Source organism: Lampris incognitus, chromosome 6 (genome assembly GCF_029633865.1).
Source record: "Lampris incognitus isolate fLamInc1 chromosome 6, fLamInc1.hap2, whole genome shotgun sequence".
Classification (NCBI taxonomy): Eukaryota; Metazoa; Chordata; class Actinopteri; order Lampriformes; family Lampridae; genus Lampris; species Lampris incognitus.
Genome location: NC_079216.1, coordinates 43,229,728 through 43,256,065, shown reverse-complemented (window position 1 = coordinate 43,256,065; position 26,338 = coordinate 43,229,728). Strand labels below are relative to the sequence as shown.

General features: G+C 39.7%; 1 protein-coding gene across 1 annotated transcript in view; it reads right to left on the bottom strand.

The window, feature by feature from the left end:
• ptprja (protein tyrosine phosphatase receptor type Ja) overlaps positions 1-26,338 on the bottom strand; it is a 103,862-nt gene that overhangs the window by 44,199 nt on the left and 33,325 nt on the right. Inside the window, exons 2-12 of the mRNA XM_056282417.1 lie at positions 23,594-23,615; positions 23,073-23,261; positions 22,468-22,728; positions 21,982-22,242; positions 20,426-20,686; positions 19,146-19,406; positions 17,090-17,350; positions 14,410-14,670; positions 13,148-13,408; positions 4,200-4,460; positions 863-1,123 (exon numbers count right to left, since the gene is read on the bottom strand). Of these exons, the coding sequence (XP_056138392.1) occupies positions 863-1,123; positions 4,200-4,460; positions 13,148-13,408; positions 14,410-14,670; positions 17,090-17,350; positions 19,146-19,406; positions 20,426-20,686; positions 21,982-22,242; positions 22,468-22,728; positions 23,073-23,261; positions 23,594-23,615 (2,560 nt within the window). The remainder of the gene's footprint in view (positions 1-862; positions 1,124-4,199; positions 4,461-13,147; positions 13,409-14,409; positions 14,671-17,089; positions 17,351-19,145; positions 19,407-20,425; positions 20,687-21,981; positions 22,243-22,467; positions 22,729-23,072; positions 23,262-23,593; positions 23,616-26,338) is intronic.

Below are 26,338 nucleotides of genomic sequence, written 5' to 3'. Positions count from 1 at the left end.
TAAGCTATATTACTGAACCCTATTGTTATTTACTGTGTTTCCCTTTGCTTTAATCCACTTAAGACACACACAAAATGTTCTATCAGTGTAAGACAGGGAAAGGATGAAGGGGAGAGATTACAGTGTTAATTATTATGTATCCCAGACCAGCTTTACATACTTTATCAGTGACGTTACAGGGAACAAATACTCCAACCTCACGTGGTGAGACAAAAAAATTCTTAACAGTGTAGATCCACGAAAGCCTTTGATAAGAACACATTTTCTTTGAGTAAAAGAAATGATACTTCGCAAAATTACTTTTATCGGACAATAAAAAAAAAAAGTACCATGCAAAAAATAAAATAGTTGTCATGTCAGCTTAACCCATGATGAGCCTTTGACACACGGCTTATCAACAGCCACAAAATGATATTCTCAAACAAGATGTGTCCTAATCAATATGTAAGCCTGTAACTACGGATCATGGAATAGGTCTTAAAGATGAACTGCAGAGACCTTGCCACTAATAGCGCTACAGAGCAAAGTGGGTTCCTGTACCACAACAAAAACACTTAGATCAAGGGAGCTTCCTCTCCAAACCACAGCGCAGAAATCTGGACGTAAACCTTGGGGCATTGTGTTCTTTTAGATATTATAAATCTAGATTTTCCAAACATGTCTGAAGGCAATAACCTTTGTCAACATACTCAGTGGGGTATAACAACATAGTTTGCATCTGCGCCATTGAAATTATGAATGTTAACAAACCTGTGTTTCTTTACACAGAAGACTCAGCAGTTCAACATAAACTGAAGTGAATACATGTTGGTATGTTAGTTTTACCACTGAGCAACTTGTGTTAAACCAAATTGCCACTTACTTGTATACTGAGACACATTTACACTGTTTCCTTCAGTTGTGTGCTGATCAGTCACAGCTTTGACTCTGAATGTATACAGCACTCCAGGAGTCAGATCAGGAATGGTAATATAAGATTTATGTGTTTGATTAATCTTAGAGTCACTTCCATTAGTCCACTCTACTTTATAGTGGGAGCTGTTTCCCTCTGGCTCAATCCAGCTCAGAGACACAGAAGTTGTTGTGATTCCAGTGACAGTAAGGTTCCTGACTACTTCAGGCTCTGTGAGTGAAAGACGGGGGAAAATGGGGAGGCAACAGGAAGAAAATATTGAGGGTGAGGGATAAATTGTCACAGGCAAGGAGTCACATACAACTGTAATGTCACTGATGTAAACCTTGGGCCAAAATGCCTTCATAGCTATTATGAATATGAGCCAAGTGTTTTACTGTGATTCAAAAATCACCATCTGATTTGTAATCACAATTAAATTTCCAATCGTAATTTAATTCTATCATGTCTAACATTATTTTAAACTATGTCCTATTCTATTCTATTCTTTCCACTTGATTTTAAGCCATACTAATGGGCCCTATTCACGGAAAAAAAAACATTCCAACCTCAAGTGAAACAAAATTGTACAATGCGAAAAATAAAATAGTTGTCATGTCAGTATAACCCACGATGAGCCTTTGAAACATGGCTTATCAACAGTCACATAAATGATGTTGTCAAACAAGAGATGTCCCAATCAATATGTACACCTGTAGCTAAGGATCATGAAATACATGTTGAACTGCAGAGATTTTAGCCACTAGTAGTGCTACAGAGCAAAGTGGGTTCCTGTACCACAACAACAACACTTAGATCACAGGAGCTTCCTCTCCAAACCACGATGCAGAAATCTGGATGTAAACCTTGGGGCATTGTGTTGATATAGGTATTAAAAATATAGATCTTCTGAACATATCTGAAGGCAATAACCTTTGTCAACATAGTTTTTGGGGTCCAACAACGTAGTCTACATCTGTGGCAGTGAAATTATGAATGTTAATAAACCTTTGTTTCTTTACACAGAAGACTCAGCAGTTTAGCTTTAACTGAAATGAACACATGTTGGTATGTTAGTTTACCACTGAGCAACTTGTGTTGAACCGAATAGCTACTTTATATAGGTTGTTGTGAAGCGTCTAGTGCAGGGATAGGCAACATGGTCCAGAAAGGTCTGGTGTGGTTGCAGGTCTTTGTTCCAACCAAGGAGTTGCACACCTGAGTCTACAAATCAAGGTCCTTAGCAAAGACTATTGGTTGACGAATAGAATCAGGTCTGTAACTGCTTGGTTGGAACAAGACTATTGGTTGATCTATAGAATCAAGTGTGTAACTGCTTGGTTGGAACAAAGACCTGCACCCACACCGGACCTTTCTGGACCATGTTGCCTATCCCCAGTCTAGGGTGTTGGTGTAGTGTTCTGTGCCTGTCACGTCTCACTCTCAACATTCACCACTGACTAGCAGAAATGCGAACAAGAGAGCTGAGCAGTAAGTCTCTCCCTGCCAGTACATAACCTCTCCAACAGCAAGCCCTATTTAGTGCCTCCTTGTGGCGACACAAGGTAACTGGGTACACCTTGGACCCTGGCTGAACTACAAGGGACTAGGAGGAGGTCTGGCCCCTAGACGTGTGGTACGAAGGCCCACCGGTGTGTGGATATTCCCTGACGCCCACAAACCAGCCCCCAGCTATGGGTTAAATAGTGCCACTGCCTAGTGGTTACCTCGGGAGAGGGATAGGCTACAGGAGTAAACCCCTACAGAAAATCAAGTCTACAGTGCTGTTGTTTTTTTGTTTTTCTTGCCCTTTTGTATCTGTTTAAGTCAGAGAGTACTGTTGGCGTCGTGTGTGGCTGCCGCTTCTCACTATTGTAGCCCCCCCCCCTTCTCATCCACCCCGTATGTCTGTGTTATGTTTATCTGTTGTCTTGTTTCACCGCCGTTTATTGTAAAGCGACTTTGAGTGTTAGAAAAACACTATATAAGTTTGATTTAATTTTATTATTATTACTCAATACAAAGCTTTATTACAGACTCAGGGTCCATAACAGACAAAGACAAATAGGTAAAAGACAAACCCTAGACAATACACAGAGTAAACACAATAAAATAACATAAATGGAACAAGTCAGTGTGTTATAAGAAGGCAGCTATACCAGTCGTCCAACTGCCGGGAATGGTAGCATGTGGCACTGAATCTTGTATTAGTTAAACTCTTGATGATGACATTATCAGAGTCATTGAGCCGGCAAATAAATCTATACATGAGCTTTCTTAGAAGAGCCTGAAAGGTACTGACTCCTGCAGCCACAAACATTTCACTTGCACTACACCATCTAGGTCTTTTTAGTAGTATTCTCATAGCATCATTATAAGCTACTTGAAGCCTCTGTAAGCTTGTTTTTTTTATAATTTGACCACAGGGGCGCAGTATAGAGTGTTGTACAATATGCTCTGAACAGAGACGTCCTCACACTAACTGAACACATACCAAACTTGCATGACAGAGTGTGCATACAGCATGTGGCATTGCCTATAAATATCATCATCGTCTGTCATTTGTTCAGTAATATAGTGCCCAAGATATTTCATCTAATTACATACCACAAGATTATTATCAGACAATTTGAAATCGGGAAATTTTAGATGATTGACCTCTTTGGTTCTGCAGAGCATGACAATACTCTACTAGCATTGTATTTGATATCGTGCTCCACACCATGCACAGAACATATATCAAAGAGCAGCTGGAGACCAGCGCTACAGGGACTAAGAATGACAAGGTCATCTGCATACATAATATGGTTCACCAAGATATTACCAGTCATGCACCCAGTATTACAGGCTTTCAACTGCTTAGACAAAACATCAATATATAAATTGTAGAGAACTGGAGACAGAATTCCCCCTTGTCTGACACCATTGCTGACCCCAAATGGAGTTAAAACACTATTACCCCATTTCACTTGCATAGTCTGGTGGGCATACCAATAAGCCAGAATTCTCACAATGTATTTAGGCACCCCTCTTTGACTAAATTTAACAAGCAACTTTCTATGATAAACACGATCAAAAGCTTTAGAAGCATCAATAAAACACATAAGAATCGATGAGTTTTTGCCTCTGTATTTGTTTACAATTTCCTTTAAGGCATAAATACATAAGTCAGTGCTTGTGTATATATGTGCTTATGTGTAAGTAAGTCAATAATAATAATAATAATGTTATTCAGCTTTAATTGAATACATGTTGGTATGTTAGTTTTACCACTGAGAAACTTGTGCTAAACCAAATAGATACTTACTTGTATACTGAGACACATTTATGCTGTTTCCTTCAGTCTTTTCCTGATCAGTCACAGCTCTGACTCTGAATGTATACAGCACTCCAGAAGTCAGACCAGGAATGGTAATATAAGATTCATGTGTTTGGTTTGTCTTAGAGTCACTTCCATTAGTCCACTCTACTTTATAGTGGGAGCTGTTTCCCTCTGGCTCAATCCAGCTCAGAGACACAGAAGTTGTTGTGATTCCAGTGACAGTAAGGTTCTTGACTATTTCAGGCTCTGTGAGTGAAAGAGGGGAGCAAATGGAGAGGCAACAGGAAGAAAATATTGAGGGTGAGAGATAAATCACCATGGCCAAGGAGTGACATACGCCTGTAATGTCACTGATTTAAACCTTGAGCCAAAATGCCTTCACAGGTATTCTGAACATGATCCAAGTGTTTCGCAGCGATGAAAAATCACCTCTTGTTTTGCAATCATAATTAAATTTCACAATTGCAATTTAATTCTATTGCCTCCAACATTAATTTAAAAGATTTTCTGTTTTGTTCTATGTTATTCTATTCTATTCTTTCCACTCTATTTTAACCCATACTACTGAACCCTATTCATGGAAAAACATTCCAAGCTGACCTGGTCGAGTCAAAACATTTTCTTAACACTGTAGAGCTACAAAAACCTTTGCGAAGATCACGTTTTCTTTTAGGAAAAGAAATGATACCTTGTGAAATTACTTTTACCGAACAATAAAAAAAAAAAAATCACATGATGCAAAAAATAAAATAGTTGTCATGGCGGTTTAACCCATGATGAGCCTTTGACACGTCTTATCGACAGTCACAGAATGATGTTGTCAGACAAGATGTGTCCCAATCACTATGTAAGCCTGTAGCTAAGGATCATGGATACGCCTTAGAGTTGAGGCAACAGGAAGAAAATATTGAGGGTGAGGGATAAATCACCATAGCCAAGGAGTCACATATGCCTGTAATGTCACTGATTTAAACCTTCAGCCAAAATGCCTTCACAGGTATTATGAACATGATCCAAGCGTTTTGCAGTGATTAAAAAAAAAATCGCCATCTGATTTGTTATAATTAAATTTCCCAAGTATAATTTAATTCCATTGCCTCTAACATTATTTTAAACGATTTTCTGTTTTCTTCTATTTTATTGCATTCTATTCTTTCCACTCTATTTTAACCCATACTACTGAACCATGGAAAAACATTCAAAGCTGACCTGGTCGAGACAAAACATTTTCTTAACAGTTTAGATCTACAAAAACCTTTGCTAAGATTACTTTTATCGGACAAATTGTACGATGTGAAAAATAAAATAGTTGTCATGTCAGTATAACCCATGATGAGCCTTTCACACACGGCTTATCAACAGCCACAAAATGATGTTCTCAAAGGAGATATATGTCCCAAGCAATATGTAAGCCTGTCGCTAAGGATCATGGATATGTTTTACAGTTGAACTGTCGAGATTTTGGCCGCTAGTAGCGCTACAGAGCAAAGTGAGTTCCTGTACCACAACAAAAACACTTAGATCACAGGAGATTCCTCTCCAAACCGCAGTGCGGAAATCTGGATGTAAACCTTGGGACATTGTGTTGTTATACGTATTAAAATTATATGTGTCTGACATTCTTGTGTAAGAAGTCATGTTGTTGTGTAGCGTCTAGTGTGTCGGTGTGGTGTTCTGTGCCTGTCACGTCTCACTCTCAACCTTCACCAACGGCTAGCGGAAATGCAAACAGGAGAGCCGAGCACGTAAGTCTCTCTCTGCCAGTACATAGCCTCTCCAACACCAAGCCCTATGCAGTGCCTCCTCATGGCAACACACCATAACCGGGTACACCTTGGACCCCGGCTGAACTGCAAGGGACTCGGAGGAGGTCTGGCCCCTAGATGTGCGGTACGCAGGCCCACCAGTGTGTGGATAGTCCCTGATGCCCACAAACCAGCCCCCAGCTATGGGTTAAATAGTGCCACTGCCTTGTGGTTACCTCGGGAGAGGAATAGGCTACGGGAGTAAACCCCTACAGAATATCAACGTCTACAGTGCTGTTGCTTTTTTTTCCCTTGCCCATTTGTATATGTTTATGTCAGAGAGTACTGCTGTCATCATGTGTAGCTGCTGCTTCTCCTTCTCATAGCCCCCCCTTCCCATCCACCCCTGTATGTTTGTGCTATGTTTATCCGTTTTATTTTTTCACCCCGTTTATTGTAAAGCGACGTTCAGTGTTATGAAAGCGCTATGTAAGCTTGATATTATTATTATTATTATAGGTTTTTCCAAACATGTCTCAAGGTAATAACCTTTGTCAGTAGGGTATAACAACATAGCTTGCATCTGCGCCAGTGAAATTATAAATGTTAACAAGCCTTTGGTTCTTTACACAGAAGACTCAGCAGTTCAGCTTTAACTGAAATGAATACATGTTGGTGTGTTAGTTTTACCACTGAGCAACTTGTGTTAAACCGAATAGCCACTTACCTGTATACTGAGACACATTTATGCTGTTTCCTTCAGTTTTGTCCTGATCAGTGGCAGCTTTGACTCTGAATGTATACAGCACTCCAGGAGTCAGATCAGGAATGGTAATATAAGATTCATTTGTTTGATTTGTCTTAGAGTCACTTCCATTAGTCCACTCTACTTTATAGTGGGAGCTGTTTCCCTCTGGCTCAATCCAGCTCAGAGACACAGAAGTTGTTGTGATTCCAGTGACAGTAAGGTTCCTGACTATTTCAGGCTCTGTGAGTAAAAGAGGGGGGTAAATGGAGAAGCAACAGGAAGAAAATATTGACAGTGAGGGATAAATCGCCATGGCCAAGGAGTCACATATGCCTGTAATGTCGCTGATTTAAACCCTGAGCCAAAATATTCTAGTGGGAACTGTTTCCCTCTGGCTCAATCCAGCTCAGAGACACAGAAGTTGTTGTGATTCCAGTGACAGTAAGGTTCCTGACTACTTCAGGCTCTTTGAGTGAAAAAAGGGGGTAAATGGAGAGGCACCAAGAAGAAAATATTGAGGGTGAGGGATAAATCCTCATTGCCAAGGAGTCACATATACCTGTAATGTCACTGATATAAACTTGGGCTAAAATGTCTTGACAGCCATTCTGAAGATGAACCAAGTGTTTTATCTCATCTCATCTTATCTTCAGCCATTTTTGCGGGGTCGTGTCGTGGTGGCAGCAAGTTAAGTAGGGCACTACAGACGTCCCTCTCCCCAGCAACGCGCTCCAGCTCCTCCTGGGGGATCCCAAGGCATTTCCAGGTCAGATTGGACATGTAGTCCCTCCAGCGAGTTCTGGGTCTGCCCCGGGGACTCCTCAGAGTTGGCCATGCCTGTTAAACCTCCAAAGGAAAGGACCCAGGAGGCATCCTAATCAGATGCCCGAACCATCTCAACTGGCTCCTTTCAATGTGAAGGAGCAGCGGCTGTAACCTAAGCTCCCTCCGGATGTTCAAGCTCCTCACCCTATCTCTAAGGCTGAGCCCAGACACCCTATGGAGGAAACTAATTTCAGCCACTTGTATCCGCGATCTCACCCTTTCGAACACTACTTAAATCTTGTGATCATAGGCGAGTATTGGAACGAAGATTGACTGGTAAATTGAGAGCTTTGCCTTCCGGCTCAGCTCCTTCTTTGCCACAACAGTCCGGTACAATGTCTGCATTACTGCTGATGCTACACCAATCCGTCTGTCAATCTCCCACTCCATCCTACCCTCACTTGTGAACAAGACCCCTCGATGCTTGAACTCCTTCACTTGAGACAACAACTCATCCCCAACCCGGAGCGAGCAAGCCGCCATTCTCCGGTAGAGAACCATGGCCTCAGACTTGGAGGTGCTGACTCTCATCCCAGCCATTTCACACTCAGCTGCAAACCGCCCCAGTGCGTGCAAGAGGTCGTGTTCTGATGAAGCCAACAAAACCACATCATCTGCGAAGAGCAGAGATGCAATTCTGAGGTTCCCAAAATGGAAACACTCCTCACCTTGGCTGCGCCTTGAGATCCTGTCCATGAATATCACAAACAGAATCGGAGATAAGGGAAAACCTGGGTGGAGCCCAACACCCACCGAAAACATGTTTGACTTTGTGCCAAGAATAAGGATACAGCTCTCACTTTGGTTACACAAGGACCGGATGGCTTGTAGCAACTGCCCCGGTACCCCATACTCCCACAGTACCCTCCACAGAGTGCTCCAGGGTACATGGTCATAAGCCTTCTCCAAGTCCACAAGACACATATAGACAGGCTGGTCAAACTCCCATGCCCCTCTTAACACTTCTGCAAAGGTTAAGAGTTGTTCAGTTGTTCCACGGCCAGGATGGAATCCGCATTGTTCCTCCTGGTTCTGAAGTTCAACAATTGGTCGGAGCCTCCTTTCGAGCACCCTAGAGTAGACTTTCCCAGGGAGGCTGAGCAATGTGATGCCCCGATAATTGGAGCACACCCTCCGGTCCCCCTTTTTGAATATGGGAACCACCACCCCAGTTTGCCACTCCAAAGGTACTGTCCCTGACCTCCACGTGACACTGAAGAGGTGTGTCAACCAAGACAACCCAACAATGTCCAGAGCCTTCAGCATCTCAGGGCGAATCTCCCACACCTGGCGCTTTGCCACTGAGGAGCCTTTTACACAACAAAAACACTTGGATCACAACAGCTTCCTTTCCAAAATGCAGTGCTGAAATCCAATTGTAAACCTAGCAGCATTGTGTTGTTATAGATATGATAATAATGGATTTTCCAAACATTTCTGAAGGTAATAATCTTTGTCAACGTAGTCTTTAGGGTCAAACATTGTATTCTATACAGCTGCATGAGTGAAATTATGAATGTTAACAAACCTGTGTTTCTTTACACAGAAGACTCAGCAGTTCAGCTTTAACTGAAGTGAATACATGTTGGTATGTTAGTTTTACCACTGAGCAACTTGTGTTAAACCAAATAGATACTTACTTGTACACTGAGACACATTTACGCTGTTTCCTTCAGTTTTGCTCTGATCAGTGGCAGCTCTGACTCTGAATGTATACAGTACTCCAGGAGTCAGACCAGGAATGGTAATATAAGATTCATGTGTTTGATTTGTCTTAGAGTCACTTCCATTAGTCCACTCTACTTTATAGTGGGAGCTGTTTCCCTCTGCTTCAATCCAGCTCAGAGACACAGAAGTTGTTGTGATTCCAGTGACAGTAAGGTTCCTGACTACTTCAGGCTCTGTGAGTGAGAGGCGGGCAAATGGAGAGGCAACAGGAACAACATATTGAAGGTGAGGGAAAAATCGCCACGGCCAAGGAGTGACATACACATGTAATGTCACTGATTTAAACCTTGAGCCAAAATGCCTTCACAGGTATTATGAACATGATCCAAGTGTTTTGCAGTGATTTAAAAAATCAACACCAGATTTGTAATCATAATTACATTTCACAACTGTAATTTAATTCTATTGCCTCTGACATTAATTTACAACTATGTTCTCTTCTATTCTTTCCACTCTACTTTAAGCTATACTGCTGAACCCTATTGTCATTTACTGTGTTTCCCTTTGCTTTAGTCCACTTAAGACACACACAAAATGTTCTATCAGTATAAGACAGAAAAATGATAGAGAGAGATTATAGTGTTAATTATTATGTATCTGAGACCAGCTTTACATACTGTTTATATGAAGCTACATGGAAAAAACAGCCCAAGCTGACGTAGTCGAGACTAAACATTTTCTCAACTGTGTAGATCCAAAACGCCTTTAGTAAGGACACGTTTTCTTTTAGAAGAAAGGATGCTTCACAAAATTACTTTTGTCAGTCAATAGAAAAAAAATCATATGATGTGAAATGTAAAATATTTGTGATGTCAGTGTAACCCAAGATGAGCCTTTGACACAGGGCTTATCAACAGTGACAAAATGATGTTCTCAGACAAGATGTGTCCCAATCAATATGTAAGCACTCATTGAAAATGATGACGAACAAATTCAGGAACTTCTGACAAAAGCAGAAGATTACGTGTGTGTGTGTGTGTATCGGTTGTTGTTAAGTGTCTAGTGTGTTGGTGTAGTGTTGTGTCTGTCACGTCTTAATCTCAACCTTCACCGCTGTCTAGCAGAAATTCAAACAGGAGAGCTGAGCACTTAAGATTCTCCCTGCCAGCACAAAGCCTCTAGAACAGCAAGCCCTATGTAGTGCCTCCTCGTGCCGACACAAGGTAACTGGGTACACCTTGGACCCTGGCTGAACTACAAGGGACCCAGAGGAGGTCTGGCTCCTAGACATGTGGTATGCAGGCCCACTGGTGTGTGGATAGTCCCCGATTTCACTGCCGTTTATTGTAAAGCGACTTTGAGTGTTAGCAAAGCACTATATAAGTTTTAATATTATTATTATTACTTACTGGTATACTGAGATACATTAACGCTGTTTCCTTCAGTTTTGTGCTGATCAGTCACAGCTTTGACTCTGAATGTATACAGCACTCCAGGAGTCAGATCAGGAATGGTAATATAAGATTCATGTGTTTCATTTGTCTTAGAGTCACTTCCATTAGTCCACTCTACTTTATAGTGGGAGCTGTTTCCCTCTGGCTCAATCCAGCTCAGAGACACAGAAGTTGTTGTGATTCCAGTGACAGTAAGGTTCCTGACTACTTCAGGCTCTGAGTGAAGGGGGGGGGGCAAGTGGAGAGGCAACAGGAAGAAAATATTGAGGGTGAGGGATAAATCGCCACGGCCAAGGAGTCACATACACCATAACAGCTTTTATGAAGATGACCCAAGTGTTTTACAGTGATTCTATAATCACCATCTGATTTGTAATTATAATTAAATTTTGCAGTCATAATTTAATTCTATTGCCTCTAACATTACAACTATGTTCTCTTCTACTCTTTCCACTCTAAGCTATACTACTAAACAAACTGTCATTTACTGTGTTTCCCTTTGCTTTAATCCACTTTAGACACACACAAAATGTTCTGTCAGTATAAGACAGGGAAAGGATGTTGAGGAGATATTACAGTGTTAGTTATTATGTATCCCAGACCAGCTTTACATGCTTTATCAGTGACGTTACAGGGAACAAATACTCCAACCTCATGTGGTCGAGACAAAAAAAAATCTTAACAGTGTAGATCCACGAAAGCCTTTGGTAAGAACACATTTTCTTTTAGTAAAAGAAACTACGCTTTACAAAATTACTTTTATCAGACAATAAAAATATTGTTCGATGTGAAAAATAAAATAGTTGTCATGACAGTTTAACCCATGATGAACCTTTGACACACAGCTTAAGAACAGCCACAAAATTATGTTCTGAAACAAGATGTGTCCCTATCAATATGTAAGCCTGTAACTATGAATCATGGAATAGGTCTTAAAGATGAACTGCAGAGACTTTGCCACTAGTAGCACTACAGAGCAAAGTGGGTTCCTGTACCACAACAAAAACACTTAGATCAAGGGAGCTTCCTCTCCAAACCGCAGTGCGGAAATCGGGATGTAAAACTTGGGACATTGTCTTCTTTTAGATATTATAAATCTAGATTTTCGAAACATGTCTGAAGGTAATAATCTTTTTCAACATACTCAGTTGAGTATAACAACATAGTTTGCATCTGCGCCAGTGAAATTATGAATGTTAACAAACCTGTGTTTCTACAGTAGCCACTTACTTGTATACTGAGACACATTTACACTGTTTCCTTCAGTTTTGTCCTGATCAGTGGCAGCTCTGACTCTGAATGTATACAGCACTCCAGGAGTCAGATCAGGAATGGTAATATAAGATTCATGTCTTTGATTTGTCTTAGAGTCACTTCCATTAGTCCACTCTACTTTATAGTGGGAGCTGTTTCCCTCTGCTTCAATCCAGCTCAGAGACACAGAAGTTGTTGTGATTCCAGTGACAGTAAGGTTCCTGACTACTTCAGGCTCTGTGAGTGAGAGGCGGGCAAATGGAGAGGCAACAGGAACAACATATTGAAGGTGAGGGAAAAATCGCCACGGCCAAGGAGTGACATACACATGTAATGTCACTGATTTAAACCTTGAGCCAAAATGCCTTCACAGGTATTATGAACATGATCCAAGTGTTTTGCAGTGATTTAAAAAATCAACACCAGATTTGTAATCATAATTACATTTCACAACTGTAATTTAATTCTATTGCCTCTAACATTATTTTAAATGATTTTGTGTTCTGTTGTATTCTATTCTTTCCACTCTATTTTAACCCATACTACTGAACCCTTTTCATAGAAAAATTTCCAAGCTGACCTGGTCGAGACAAAAAAAATTCTTAACGCTGTAGATCTACATAAACTTTGCTAAGATCACGTTTTCTTTTAGGAAAAGAAATGATACCCTGCAAAATTACTTTTACCTGACAATAAAAAAATAACATGATGCAAAAATAAAATAGTTGTCATGTCAGTTTAACCCACGATGAGCCTTTGACACACTGCTTATCGACAGTCACAGAATGATGTTGTGAAACAAGATGTGTCCCAATCACTATATAAGCCTGTAGCTAAGAATCATGGCTACGCCTTACAGTTGAACTGCAGAGATTTTGGCCACTAGTAGCACTACAGAGCAAAGTGGGTTCCTGTACCGCAACAAAAACACTTGGATCACAGGAGATTCCGCTCCAAACCGCAGTGCGGAAATCTGGATGTAAATCTTTGGGCATTGTGTTGTTAAACGTATTAAAATTATAGATTTTCCGAACATGTGTGAAGGTAATAACCATTGTCAACATACTCAGTGGGGTATAACAAAAAAGTTTGCATCTGCACGAGTGAAATTATGAATGTTAACAAACCTGTGTTTCTTTACACAGAAGACTCAGCAGCTCAGCTTTAACTGAAGTGAATACATGTTGGTATGTTAGTTTTACCACTGAGCAACTTGTGTTAAACCGAATAACAACTTACTTGTATACTGAGACACATTTACGCTGTTTCCTTCAGTTTTGTCCTGTTCAGTGGCAGCTCTGACTCTGAATTTATACAGCACTCCAGGAGTCAGATCATGAATGGTAATATAAGATTCATGTGTTTGATTAATCTTAGAGTCACTTCCATTAGTCCACTCTACTTTATAGTGGGAGCGGTTTCCCTCTGGCTCAATCCAGCTCAGAGACACAGAAGTTGTTGTGATTCCAGTGACAGTAAGGTTCCTGACTACTTCAGGCTCTGTGAGAAAAAGAGGGGAAAATGGAGAGGCAACAGGAAGAAAATATTGAGGGTGGGGGATAAATCCTCATTAAGGAGTCACATACAACTGTAATGTCGCTGATGTAAACTTGGGCCTAAATGCCTTAACAGCTATTATGAAGATGAGCCAAGTCTTTTACCATGATTCAAAAATCATCATCTGATTTGTAATCATAATTAAATTTTGCAGCCATAATTTAACTTTATTGCATCTGATATTATTTTAAATGATGTTCTATTTGATTTTATTCTATTCTATCCTTTCCACTTAATCTTAACCCATACTACTGAACCCTATTGATAGAAAAACATTCCAACCTGACCTGGTCGAGACAAAACATTTTCTTAACAGCGGAAATCTACAAAACCTTTGCTAAGATCACGTTTTCTTTTAATAAAAGAAATGATACTTTGCGAAATTACTTTTATCGGACAATAAAAAAATTCACGTGATACGAAAAATAAAATAGTTGTCATGTCAGTTTAACCCATGATGAGCCTTTGACACACGGTTTATCAACAGTCACAAAATGATGTTCTCAAACAAGATGTGTCACATTCAATATGTAAGTCTGTAGCTAAGGATCATGGAATACGTCTTAAAGATGAACTGCAGAGACTTTGCCACTAGTAGCGTTACAGAGCAAAGTGGGTTCCTGTACCGTAACAAAAATACTTAGCTCGCAAGAGCTTCCTCTCCAAACCGTAGTGCCGAAATGGAAATGGAAACGTGGGAGCATTGTGTTCTAATATCATGAATTTAGATTTTCCGAACATATCTGAAGGTAAAAATCTTTGTCAACATAATCTTTTGGGTCAAACAACGTAGTCTACATCTGCACCAGTGAAATTATAAATGTTAACAAACCTTTGTTTCTTTACACAGAAGACTCAGCAGTTTAGGTGGAACTGAAATGAATACATGTTGGTATGTTAGTTTTACCACTGAGCAACTTGCGTTAAACCAAATAGTCACTTACTTGTGTACTGCGACACATTTACGCTGTATCCTTCAGTTTTGTGCTGATCAGTCACAGCTTTGACTCTGAATGTATACAGCACTCCAGGAGTCAGATCAGGAATGGTAATATAAGATTCATGTGTTTGATTTGTCTTAGAGTCACTTCCATTAGTCCACTCTACTTTATAGTGGGAGCTGTTTCCCTCTGGCTCAATCCAGCTCAGAGACACAGAAGTTGTTGCGATTCCAGTGACAGTAAGGTTCCTGACTACTTCAGGCTCTGTGAGTGAAAGAGGGGGGGTAAATGGAGGGGGCAACAGGCAGCAGAAAATATTGAGGGTGAGGGACAAATCGCCACGGCCAAGGAGTCTCATACACCTGTAATATCACTGATGTAAACCTTGAGCCAAAATGCCTTGACAGCTATTATGAAGATCCGCCACATGTATTACAGTGATAAAAAAAACGACCATCTGATTTGTAATCATAATTAAATTTTCAATCATGATGTAATTCTATTGCCTCCAACATTAGTTTACAATTATGTTCTCTTCTGTTCTTTACACGCTATACTACTGAACGCTATTATCGTTTACTGTGTTTTGCTTTGCTTTAGTCCACTTAAGACACACACAAAATGTTCTATCAATATAAGACAGAAAAATGATGGAGAGATTACAGTGTAAATTATTATCTATCCGAGACCAGCTTTACATACTGTTCTGTGCCTGTCACATAGTGTTCTGTGCCTGTCACGTCTCACTCTAAACCTTGATCGCTGGCTAGCAGAAATGTGAACAGGAGAGCTGAGCACGTAAGTCTCTCACTTCCAGTACATAGCCTCTCCAACAGCAAGTCCCATGTAGCGCCTCCTCGTGGCGACACACGGTAACTGGGTACACCTTGGACCCCAGCTGAACTACAAGGAACTCGGAGGAGGTCTGGGCCCTAGACATGCGGTACGCAGGCCCACCGGTGTGTGGATATTCCCTGATGCCCACAAACCAGCCCCTAGCTATGGGCTAAATAGTGCCACTGCCTAGTGGATACCTCGGGAGAGGAATAGGCTACGGGAGTAAACCCCTATGGAAAACCAACGTCTACAGTGCTGTTGTGTTTTGTTTTTCTTGTCCTTTTGTATCTGCTTAAGTGGGATAGTACTACTGGCGTCGTGTGTGGCTGCCGCTTCTCCCTCTTGTAGCCCCCCCTTCCCATCCACCCTTGTATGTCTGTGTTATGTTTATCTGTTGTCTTGTTTCACCCCATTTATTGTAAAGCGACTTTGAGTGTTAGAAAAGCACTATATACGTTTGATTTAATAGTATTATTATTATTAATATTACTTGTATACTGAGACACATTTATGTTGTGTCCTCCAGTGTTCTCCTGATCAGTCACGGCTTTGACTCTGAATGTATACAGCACTCTAAGAGTCAGATCAGGAATGGTAATATAAGATTCATGTGTTTGATTTGTGTTAGAGTCACTTGCATTAGTCCACTCTACTTTATAGTGGAAGCTGTTTCCCTCTGGCTCAATCCAGCTCAGAGACACAGAAGTTGTGATTCCAGTGACAGTAAGATTTTGTAATCATAATTAAAATTTGCAATCATAATTTAATTCTATTGCCTCTGATATTACTTCACAACTATGTTATCTTCTATTCTTTCCACTCTACTTTAAGCTATACTACTGAACCCTATTGTCATTTACTGTGTTTCCCTTTGCTTTAGTCCACTTAAGACACATACAAAATGTTCTGTCAGTATAAGACAGAAAAATTATGGAGAGAGATTACAGTGTTAATTATCTACACGAGACCAGCTTTACATACTGTTTATATGAAGCTACATGGAAAAAACAGCCCAAGCTGACGTAGCCAAGACTAAACATTTTCTTAACAGCGTAAATCCACAAAAGCCTTTGGTAAGAACATTTTTCTTTTAGAAAAAGAAAGGGTATTAGACAAAATTACTTATATCGGGCCAATAGAAAAAAATGGTATGATGTGAAAAGTAAAATAGTTGTCACGTCAGTATAACCCAAGATGAGCCTTTGACCCAGGGCTTATCAACAGTCACAAAATGATGTTCTCAGACAAGATGTGTCCCAATCAATATGTAAGCACATTGAAAATGATGACGAACAACTTCAGGAACTTTTGAGAAAAGCAGAAGACTGTGTGTGTGTGTTTGGAGTAATTAATTATAAAGCACTTTGAGTGGCTGTCGCACATAGAAAAGCGCTGTATAAAATACAGCTTGATTGATTGATTGATTGATTAAGCCTGTAACTAAGGATCATTGAATACATCTTAAAGTTGAACTGCAGCGATTTGGCCACTAGTAGCGCTACAGAGCAAAGTGGGTTCCTGTACCACAACAAAAACGCATGGATCACAAGAGCTTCCTTCCCGAACTGCAGTGCTGAAATCCGAAGGTAAACCTAGTGGCATTATGTTCTTATAGATATTATAAATCTACACTTTCCAAAAATGTGTGAAGGTAATACTCTTTGTCAACAAAGTCTTTAGGGTCAAACATCCTAGTCTACATCTGCATGAGGGACATTATGAATGTTAACAAACCTGTGTTTCTTTACACAGAAGACTCAGCAGTTCAGCTTTAACTGAATGAAATACATGTTGGTATGTTAGTTTTTCCACTGAGCAACTTGTGTTAAACCGAATAGCCACTTACTTGTATACTGCGACACATTTACGCTGTTTCCTTCAGTTTTGTGCTGATCAGTCACAGCTTTGACTCTGAATGTATACAGCACTCCAGGAGTCAGATCAGGAATGGTAATATAAGATTCATGTGTTTGGTTTGTCTTAGAGTCACTTCCATTAGTCCACTCTACTTTATAGTGGGAGCTGTTTCCCTCTGGCTCAATCCAGCTCAGAGACACAGAAGTTGTTGTGATTCCAGTGACAGTAAGGTTCCTGACTACTTCAGGCTCTGTGAGTGAAAGAGGGGGGGTAAATGGAGGGGGCAACAGGCACCAGAACATATTGAAGGTGAGGGATAAATCGCCACGGCCAAGGAGTGACATACCCCACTAAAGTCACGGATTTAAACCTTGAGCCAAAATGCCTTCACAGGTATTATGAACATGATCCAAGTGTTTTGCAGTGATTAAAAAATCACCATCTGATTTGCAATCATAATTCAATTTCTCAGTTATAATTTAATTCTATTGCTTCTAACATTATTTTAAATGATTTTCTGTTCTCTTCTATCTTATTCTATATATTCTTTCCACTCTATATTTTAACCATACTACTGAACCCTACTCATGGAAAAACATTCAAAGCTGACCTGGTCGAGACAAAACATTTTCTTAATAGTGTTGATCTACAAAAACCTTTGCTAAGATCACGTTTTCTTTTAGGAAAAGAAATGATACTTTGCGAAATTACTTTTATCGGACAATAAAAAAATCATGTGATGCGAAAAATAAAATAGTTGTCATGTCAATATAACCCATGATGAGGCTTTGACACAAGGCTTATCAAGTCACAAAATGATGTTCACAAACAAGATGTGTCCCAATCAATATGTAAGCCTGTAGCTAAGAATCATGCCACTAGTAGCGCTACAGAGCAAAGTGAGTTCCTGTACCACAACAAAAACACTTAGATCACAGGAGATTCCTCTCCAAACTGCAGTGCGGCAATCTGGATGTAAACCTTGGGACATTGTGTTGTTATACGTATTCAAATTATATGTGTCTGACATTCTTTTGTAAAAAGTCGCGTTGTTGTGAAGCGTCTAGTGTGTTGGTGTAGTGTTCTGTGCCTGTCACGTCTCACTCTCAACCTTCATCGCTGGCTAGCAGAAATGCGAACAGGAGAGCCGAGCCGAGCATGTAAGTCTCGCCTTGCCAGTACATAGCCTCCCCAACACCAAGCCCTATGCAGTGGCTCCTCGTTGCGACACACGGTAACTGGGTACACCTTGGACCCTGGCTGAATTACAAGGGACTCGGAGGAGGTCTGGCCCCTAGACGTGCGGTACGCAGGCCCACCAGTGTGTGGATATTCTCTGATGCCCACGAACCAGCCCCCAGCTATGGGTTAAATAGTGCCACTGCCTAGTGGTTACCTTGGGAGAGGAATAGGCTACAGGAGTAAACCCCTACAGAAAATCAGCGTCCACAGTGCTGTTTTTTTTTCTTGCCCTTTCGTATTTGTTTAAGTTGGAACAGTACTGCTGGCATCGTGTGTGGCTGCCGCTTCTCCTTCTCATTGCCCCCTCCCCCCTTTCCATCCATCTCTGTATGTTTGTGCTATGTTTATCTGTTGTCTTGTTTCACCCTGTTTATTGTAAAGCGACTTTGAGTGTTAGAAAAGCACTATATACGATTTATTTATTATTATTATTATTATTATTATTGTTGTTATTATTATACAAATTTCCTTTAACTTCATGCCATAATACAACATAATAACCGGGCCCATTCCTTGGGCCTAGGGTTAGAAAGAGGAAGAAGTCTATTTGATGACGACGATGATGATGATGATGATTATTATTATTATTATTATAGATTTTCCGAACATGTCTGAAGGTAAAAACCTTTGTCAGTGGGATATAACAACATAGTTTGCATCTGCGCCCGTTAAATTATAAATGTTAACAAGCCTTTGTTTCTTTACACATACGACTCAGCAGTTCAGCTTTAACTGAAATGAATACATGGTGGTATGTTAGTTTTACCACTGAGCAACTTGTGTTAAACCGAATAGCCACTTACCTGTATACTGGGATACATTTACGCTGTTTCCTTCAGTTTTGTCCTGATCAGTCAAAGCTCTGACTCTGAATGTATACAGCACTCCAGGAGTCAGACCAGGAATGGTAATATAAGATTCATGTGTTTGATTTGTCTTAGGGTCACTTCCATTAGTCCACTCTACTTTATAGTGGGAGCTGTTTCCCTCTGGCTCAATCCAGCTCAGAGACACAGAAGTTGTTGTGATTCCAGGGACAGTAAGGTTCCTGACTACTTCAGGCTCTGTGAGTGAAAGAGGGGGCCAAATGGGGAGGCAACAGGAAGAAAATATTGAGGGTAATAGATAAATCCTCATGAAGGAGTCACATACACCTGTAATGTCACTGATGTAAACTTGGGCCAAAACGCTGTCAAGCTATTATGAAGATGAGCCAAGTCTTTTACAGTGATTCAAAAATCAACACCTGATTTGTAATCATAATTACATTTTGCAGTCATAATTTAATTTTATTGCATCTAATATTTTAAACGATGTTCTATTCTATTTTCTTTCATTCTATTCTATTCTATCCTCTCCACTCTATTTTAACCAATACTACTGAACCCTATTCATGGAAAAACATTCCAAGCTGACCTGGTTGAGAAAAAACATTTTCTTAACAGTGGAAATCTACAAAAAACCTTTGCTAAGATCAAGTTTTCTTTTAGGAAAAGAAACGATACTTTGCGAAATTACTTTTATCGGACAATAAAAAAAAATTCATGTGATGCGAAAAATAAAATAGTTGTCGTGTCAGTTTAACCCATGATGAGCCTTTGACACACGGCTTATCTACAGCCACAAAATGATGTTCTCAAACAAGATATGTCCCAATCAGTATGTAAGCCTGTAGCTAAGGATCATGGAATATGTCTTAAAGATGAACTGCAGAGACTTTGCCACTAGTAGCGCTAATAGAGCAAAGTGGGTTTCTGTACCACAACAAAAATACTTAGATCACAAGAGCTTCCTGTCCAAACCTTAGTGCTGAAATGTAAATGTAAACCTTAGGAGCATTGTGTTCTAATAGATATCATAAATCTAGACTTTCTGAACATATCTGAAGGCAATATCCTTTGTCAGCATAGTATTTTGGGTCAAACAACGTAGTCTACATTTGCACGAGTGAAATTATGAATGTTAACAAACCTGTGTTTCTCCACACAGAAGACTCAGCAGTTATGCTTAAATTGAAGTGAATACATGTTGGTATGTTAGTTTTACCACTGAGCAACTTGTGTTAAACCAAATAGCCACTTACTTGTATACTGAGACACATTTACGCTGTTTCCTTCAGTTTTGTGCTGATCAGTGGCAGCTTTGACTCTGAATGTATACAGCACTCCAGGAGTCAGATCAGGAATGGTAATATAAGATTCATGTGTTTGGTTTGTCTTAGAGTCACTTCCATTAGTCCACTCTACTTTATAGTGGGAGCTGTTTCCCTCTGGCTCAATCCAGCTCAGAGACACAGAAGTTGTTGTGATTCCAGTGACAGTAAGGTTCCTGACTACTTCAGGCTCTGTGAGTGAAAGAGGGGGGCAAATGGAGAGGCAACAAGAAGAAAATATTGAGGGTGAGGGAAAAATCGCCATGGCCAAGGAGTCTCAACCTGTAATATCACTGATGTAAACCTTGAGCCAAAATGCCTTGACAGCTGTTATGAAGATGAGCGAAGGATTTTACAATGATTAAAAAAAAATCACCATCTGATTTATAATCATAATTAAATGTTGCAGTTATAATTTAATTCTATTGACTCTAACATTACTTTACAACTATGTTCTCTTCTATTCTGTCCATTCTACTCTAAGCTATACTACTGAACCCTATTATCATTTACTGTTTCCCTTTGCTTTAGTCCACTTAAGACACACACAAAATGTTCTGTCAGTATAAGACAGAAAAAGGATGGAGAGAGATTACAGTGTTAATTATTATCTTTCCAAGACCTGCTTAACATAATGTTTATATGAAGCTACATGGAAAAAACAGCTCAAGCTGACATAGTCGAGACTAAACATTTTCTTAACAGTGTAGATCCAAAACACCTTTGGTAAGAATGTTTTCTTTTAGAAAAAGAAAGGGTATTTCACAAAATTACTTTTATCATCCAGAAAAAAAATCATATGATGTGAAAAGTAAAATAGTTGTGATGTCAGTGTAACCCAAGATGAGCCTTTATCCCAGGGCTTATCAACAGTGACAAAATGATGTTCTCAGACAAGATGTGTCCCAATCAATATGTAAGCACTCATTGACAATAATGACGAACAAATTCAGGAACTTCTGAGAAAAGCAAAAGATTACATGTGTGTGAATTAATTAATTTTAAAGCGCTTTGAGTTGCTGTCCCAGATAGAAAAGCGCTATATAAAATACAACTTGATTGATTAATCTATTAAGCCTGTAGCTAAGGATAATGGACTACGTCTTAAAGGTGAACTGCAGAGATTTTGCCACTAATAGCGCTATAGAGCAAAATTGGTTCCTCTACCACGATTAAAACACTTGGATCACAACAGCTTCCTTTCCAAATTGTAGAGCTGAAATCCGATCATAAACCCAGCAGCATTGTGTTGTTATACATTATAAATCTAGATTTTCCTAACATTTCTGAAGGTAATAATCTTTCTCAACATAGTCTTTAGGGTCAAACAACGTAGTCTACATCTGCACAAGTGAAATTATGAATGTTAATAAACCTGTGTTTCTTTACACAGAAGACTCAGCAGTTCAGCTTTAACTGAAGTGAATACATGTTGGTATGTTAGTTTCACCACTGAGCAACTTGTGTTAAACCAAATCGCCACTTACTTGTATACTGAGACACATTTACGCTGTTTCCTTCAGTTTTGTCCTGATCAGTGGCAGCTTTGACTCTGAATGTATACAGCACTCCAGGAGTCAGATCAGGAATGGTAATATAAGATTCATGTGTTTGATTTGTCTTAGAGTCACTTCCATTAGTCCACTCTACTTTATAGTGGGAGCTGTTTCCCTCTGGCTCAATCCAGCTCAGAGACACAGAAGTTGTTGTGATTCCAGTGACAGTAAGGTTCCTGACTACTTCAGGCTCTGTGAGTGAAAGACAGAGACGTTGTGAGAAAATAGGATTGCTAAAGCGGGAAGGAAAATGATAAAAGAATGTGGAAAAAATTTCAATCTCAAACTTTTCAATCTCTACGCCACTTCACCATATCCTTTCGGATTTTTTTTTACAGTCTATACTTTCGGGTGGTTTGAATTTACTCTTTAGTTTTTGCGACAATTCAATGATCATTACCTGAAATGCATACTTACTTGTATACTGATGAACAGTGGAGTTATTTCCAGGGGTTTCTTCATCATCTGCAAATGCAGTAACAGTTAGCTCATAATGGGTCCCAGCTGTTAGGTTAGTAACGGTGCCATTGGTTTCATTCACATCTTCTTCTCCATTACGTTCACCATCAGTCCACTTTACTCTATAGAAGGAGCTGTTTCCCTCTGGCTCAATCCAGCTCAGAGACACAGAGGATGCTGTCAAGTCAGTGACAATAAGGTTCCTGACTACTTCAGGCTCTGTGAGTGAAAAACGAGTGGGTGGGGAGAAGACAGAGTATAATAATTTATTAGAGAATCTTCACTTTTGTAATGTTTGAGAATAGAACAATTTCAGCATGTTTCTGGTGTTGAAACCCATTGTACAACCTCTTCAAAAATGTGCATGTATTGGCATCACTAGTGTTCTTGTTTTGCCTACTATAGCACAGAGAACATTCAGGCTCAGTTTTTTTTATACCTTAAAGTGTAAGATAATACTGCTGTTATTACTGATGGATAATACAAGTAAAATACATGTCCTTTAAAGAATAAGAGTGGAGTTTAGTAAGACTATAAATGGTTTAAAGATTCCAAGAACTTACTCATTGTGATAGTTTTGCAGCAATTGAAACAACTTAAGTTGACTTCATAATTGGCCCCAGGAGTCAATCCAGTTGCTACTCCTTTTTCAAAAGTTTGGTTTTCAATGGTTAAGTTGCAGCTTGGGAAAGTGAAGTTGACTGTTGTTGTTGTGATTCGTATTGTTTTAAGGTGCATACACTGGCCATTATCTAAAAATAGAGGGAGAAGAAAAAAGAAAAATATGGTAGCAAAATTGAACTTGAAATTAATCTCCTTGGACGCCGGCATTTACAATCTATGAGATGTTTATTGAGCACGGGCAGAAATGACTATAAGGCACTAGAAAAAAAACCAATTTATTGCAAAAAACAAGCAATTCTTATTCATATTATACACCAGCATTATCATTAAATGTGGTGCAACACATGAGAGACAACAAACAATCCACAAGAACATTTATCTTTTCAAAAAAATCAGAATATATTCTTAAACAAATCTGAGGCTATCGTAAATCAGTGAGAAATAATAATGGGCAACTTACTGTCGCACTCTGCTTTTGAAATCTGAGAAAAGAGGAAAAGGGAAAAAGACGTAAATCATCTTTCTCCGCCAGAGGTCAGCATTGAGTCAAGAAAGGCCTCAAACCAGCAACATTCACCACTTCTATCAAAGACTAAAAAATTCTACAAGGTTATATACTCAACCAGGTAGGGATGAAAAGGTTATTATAAAGGTTATTATAATCAACCAAGTTATTATACTATAAAGGCTATTATAATAAACCAAGTGGGGATGAGGGGGTCTTCTGACCTTGGGCCAACTGAGCCACTTGAAGGCCCATCTCAGCTAAAATGATCTATAACATCATAGCAACAGTTTCTCATTTGCAATTATGATTGGTAGGCTAGTGCCTCTTGAATCCAGTTCCTTCTCACATACTCCAGATGTACCATCTCTCCCACCTCTTTCAGGTGGGGGCTTGGGCTTCTTTTTGTGTGTACAGGTGCACTGACCTGGCGCACCTATCTTTATATGTGAAAATATTTCCATTTACGCTTTACTTGAGTGAAAAATTATTTCTGTTCAAATGAAAAATTATCTGGCACTCTAGGCTTTGTCTCGTGATGTAATTTGTCAATCACATTCAAGTTCAAGTTCAACTTTATTGTCATGTGTATTTGAATACAATGACATTTTTGTGCTCTGGCTCTCTGCTTCAACACAAGGGACACAAAGACAAAGGACACCCCCCCCCCCAAAAAACCCAACAAAACAAAACACTGCAGACCTATATAGACTATGCACACAGAAATCATACATTATATGCACAATATAGAAAAGTACACAATAACCCAACAACATCTGACTGTCATTGATGTAAGCAGTTCATGACATTTAGCATTAAATGACAATGAACAGAAAAAAAGTTGAAATCGGGTACTCAAAAATGAAGGGAATGGGAAAAGGGGGGGTAAGAGGAAGAATAATTTAATAGCATCTTGCATCCCACCGACAACATTTTTTATTTATTTGCCACAAAAAAAAGGCAAAGGGGGACAATAGACTCTACTTTCATGCTTGCTAAAATAAAAGCACGGATTTCATGTTTAATCTCTAGTCATGTCTTTTAAATTTGTAGCATAACTGGGCAAGCTAGTGAAAATCAAACTACCGTGTGCATAATGTGCACTTTATTATGAATAAACTCCTATATAGGGGAGTTTACATTCCAAAATTATCCCCCCAGTACATTGCAACTGATTCAGCATCTTTCAAAAGCGAACCCCCCATCAGCTGTTGTTGTTGTTTTTTTTTTTTTTAATTCATTTAGTAACCTCAGAAACTACATGCTTTGAGATGGGAGCCATCCAGCGGAACTACATACTGCAGTCTTTACGTCCTAAAGAGAGGTGGCCTGCAACAGTTTGTCCTGCCTGTCTGTCCTCTTCCCAATCACTTCTGAAGGGACATTTCAGGTATTAACAGAGCTCTCTCTCTCTCTCTCTCCGATACACACACACACACACACACACACACACACACACACACACACACACACACACACACACACACACACACATTTCAGGTACCAACAGAGCTCTCTCTCTCTCTGACTAACAGACAGATAATACCGTTATTGTTATTTATTTTTTGGTTTATTTCCCCAAGATACCCACTTCTCTTGCTGTCGATGCTGTACATAGGAGCAAGTCCCTATTAGTGATGCGAAGATCATGTTTGTTAGCCTGTAACTACTGCAAACAGGGAACAAGGAGGTAGACTGTGGCTTTATGTGGAGGAATGTAGGAGTTCTCCCCTTTTAACACCCACAAAGGCCTGGAACAGAAGTGACCACACAGATGCATGGTAGTTACTCATCAGTGTGCGGGTATTGCTGCTACAGCCACACACGACTCTTAATCCACCTTAATCATTAGTCAGAACCAAACAGTCACTGCCACACAGCATTGGCCTTGGATGACACACAAGTACTGCCTTCCAGTCTGATTAACAGACAGCTAAATATTAAGCCCATGACAGAACTGCCCTGACATCCATTACCCCCGACTCCCCACTTCACACACACACACACACACACACACACATACATACACACACACATACCTAGCCTACAAACGAAGCCATTCATTAACCACTTTACATAAACCAAATGATGTCCTGTGTTCACTAATGTCCCTTAACACAACATCTCTAATCAGACTACAGTGCACAATATAGGCCTAATACAATATCACGAACATAACAAGTGTGAGTACACACGCCACAGCTTAAGAGGCATTCATGGACCATGCAGTGTGTCTCTGAGGATATAGGCAACGTCCATGACAGTTTTTCATGTTGCAAAATATCGGAACACAACTTGATCGTTTTGTATTTGTCAAGTTAGCTTGCAACTGAATTCGAATTGGCTGGTTGTTAATGCAGAGTGCATGTGATATCAAATTATAAAAGACAGAATATCCATGTTGTTGAATGAAATGCCAAAAAAAATAAAATAGAATGACACCAATGAAAAGTCAGTGCAGTGTCGAAAAGAGATAAGCAAGGTATTATCGCACAAGTTTTTAAATAGAAGTCGAAATGGTGAGTTCCTACTAAAAAGAAGTATTATTTGGATTGAACAGAATAGAATAGAATAGAATAATGCCAGCCTATTTGAGATCCCCCTACTCCCACACCTTCCAGACCAGGGACCCCAGCTGCAGTCCTCAAAAAGACAATGAACTTGGGACGTCATGTTGGCAACTTCCCCCTGGCGCTCCCA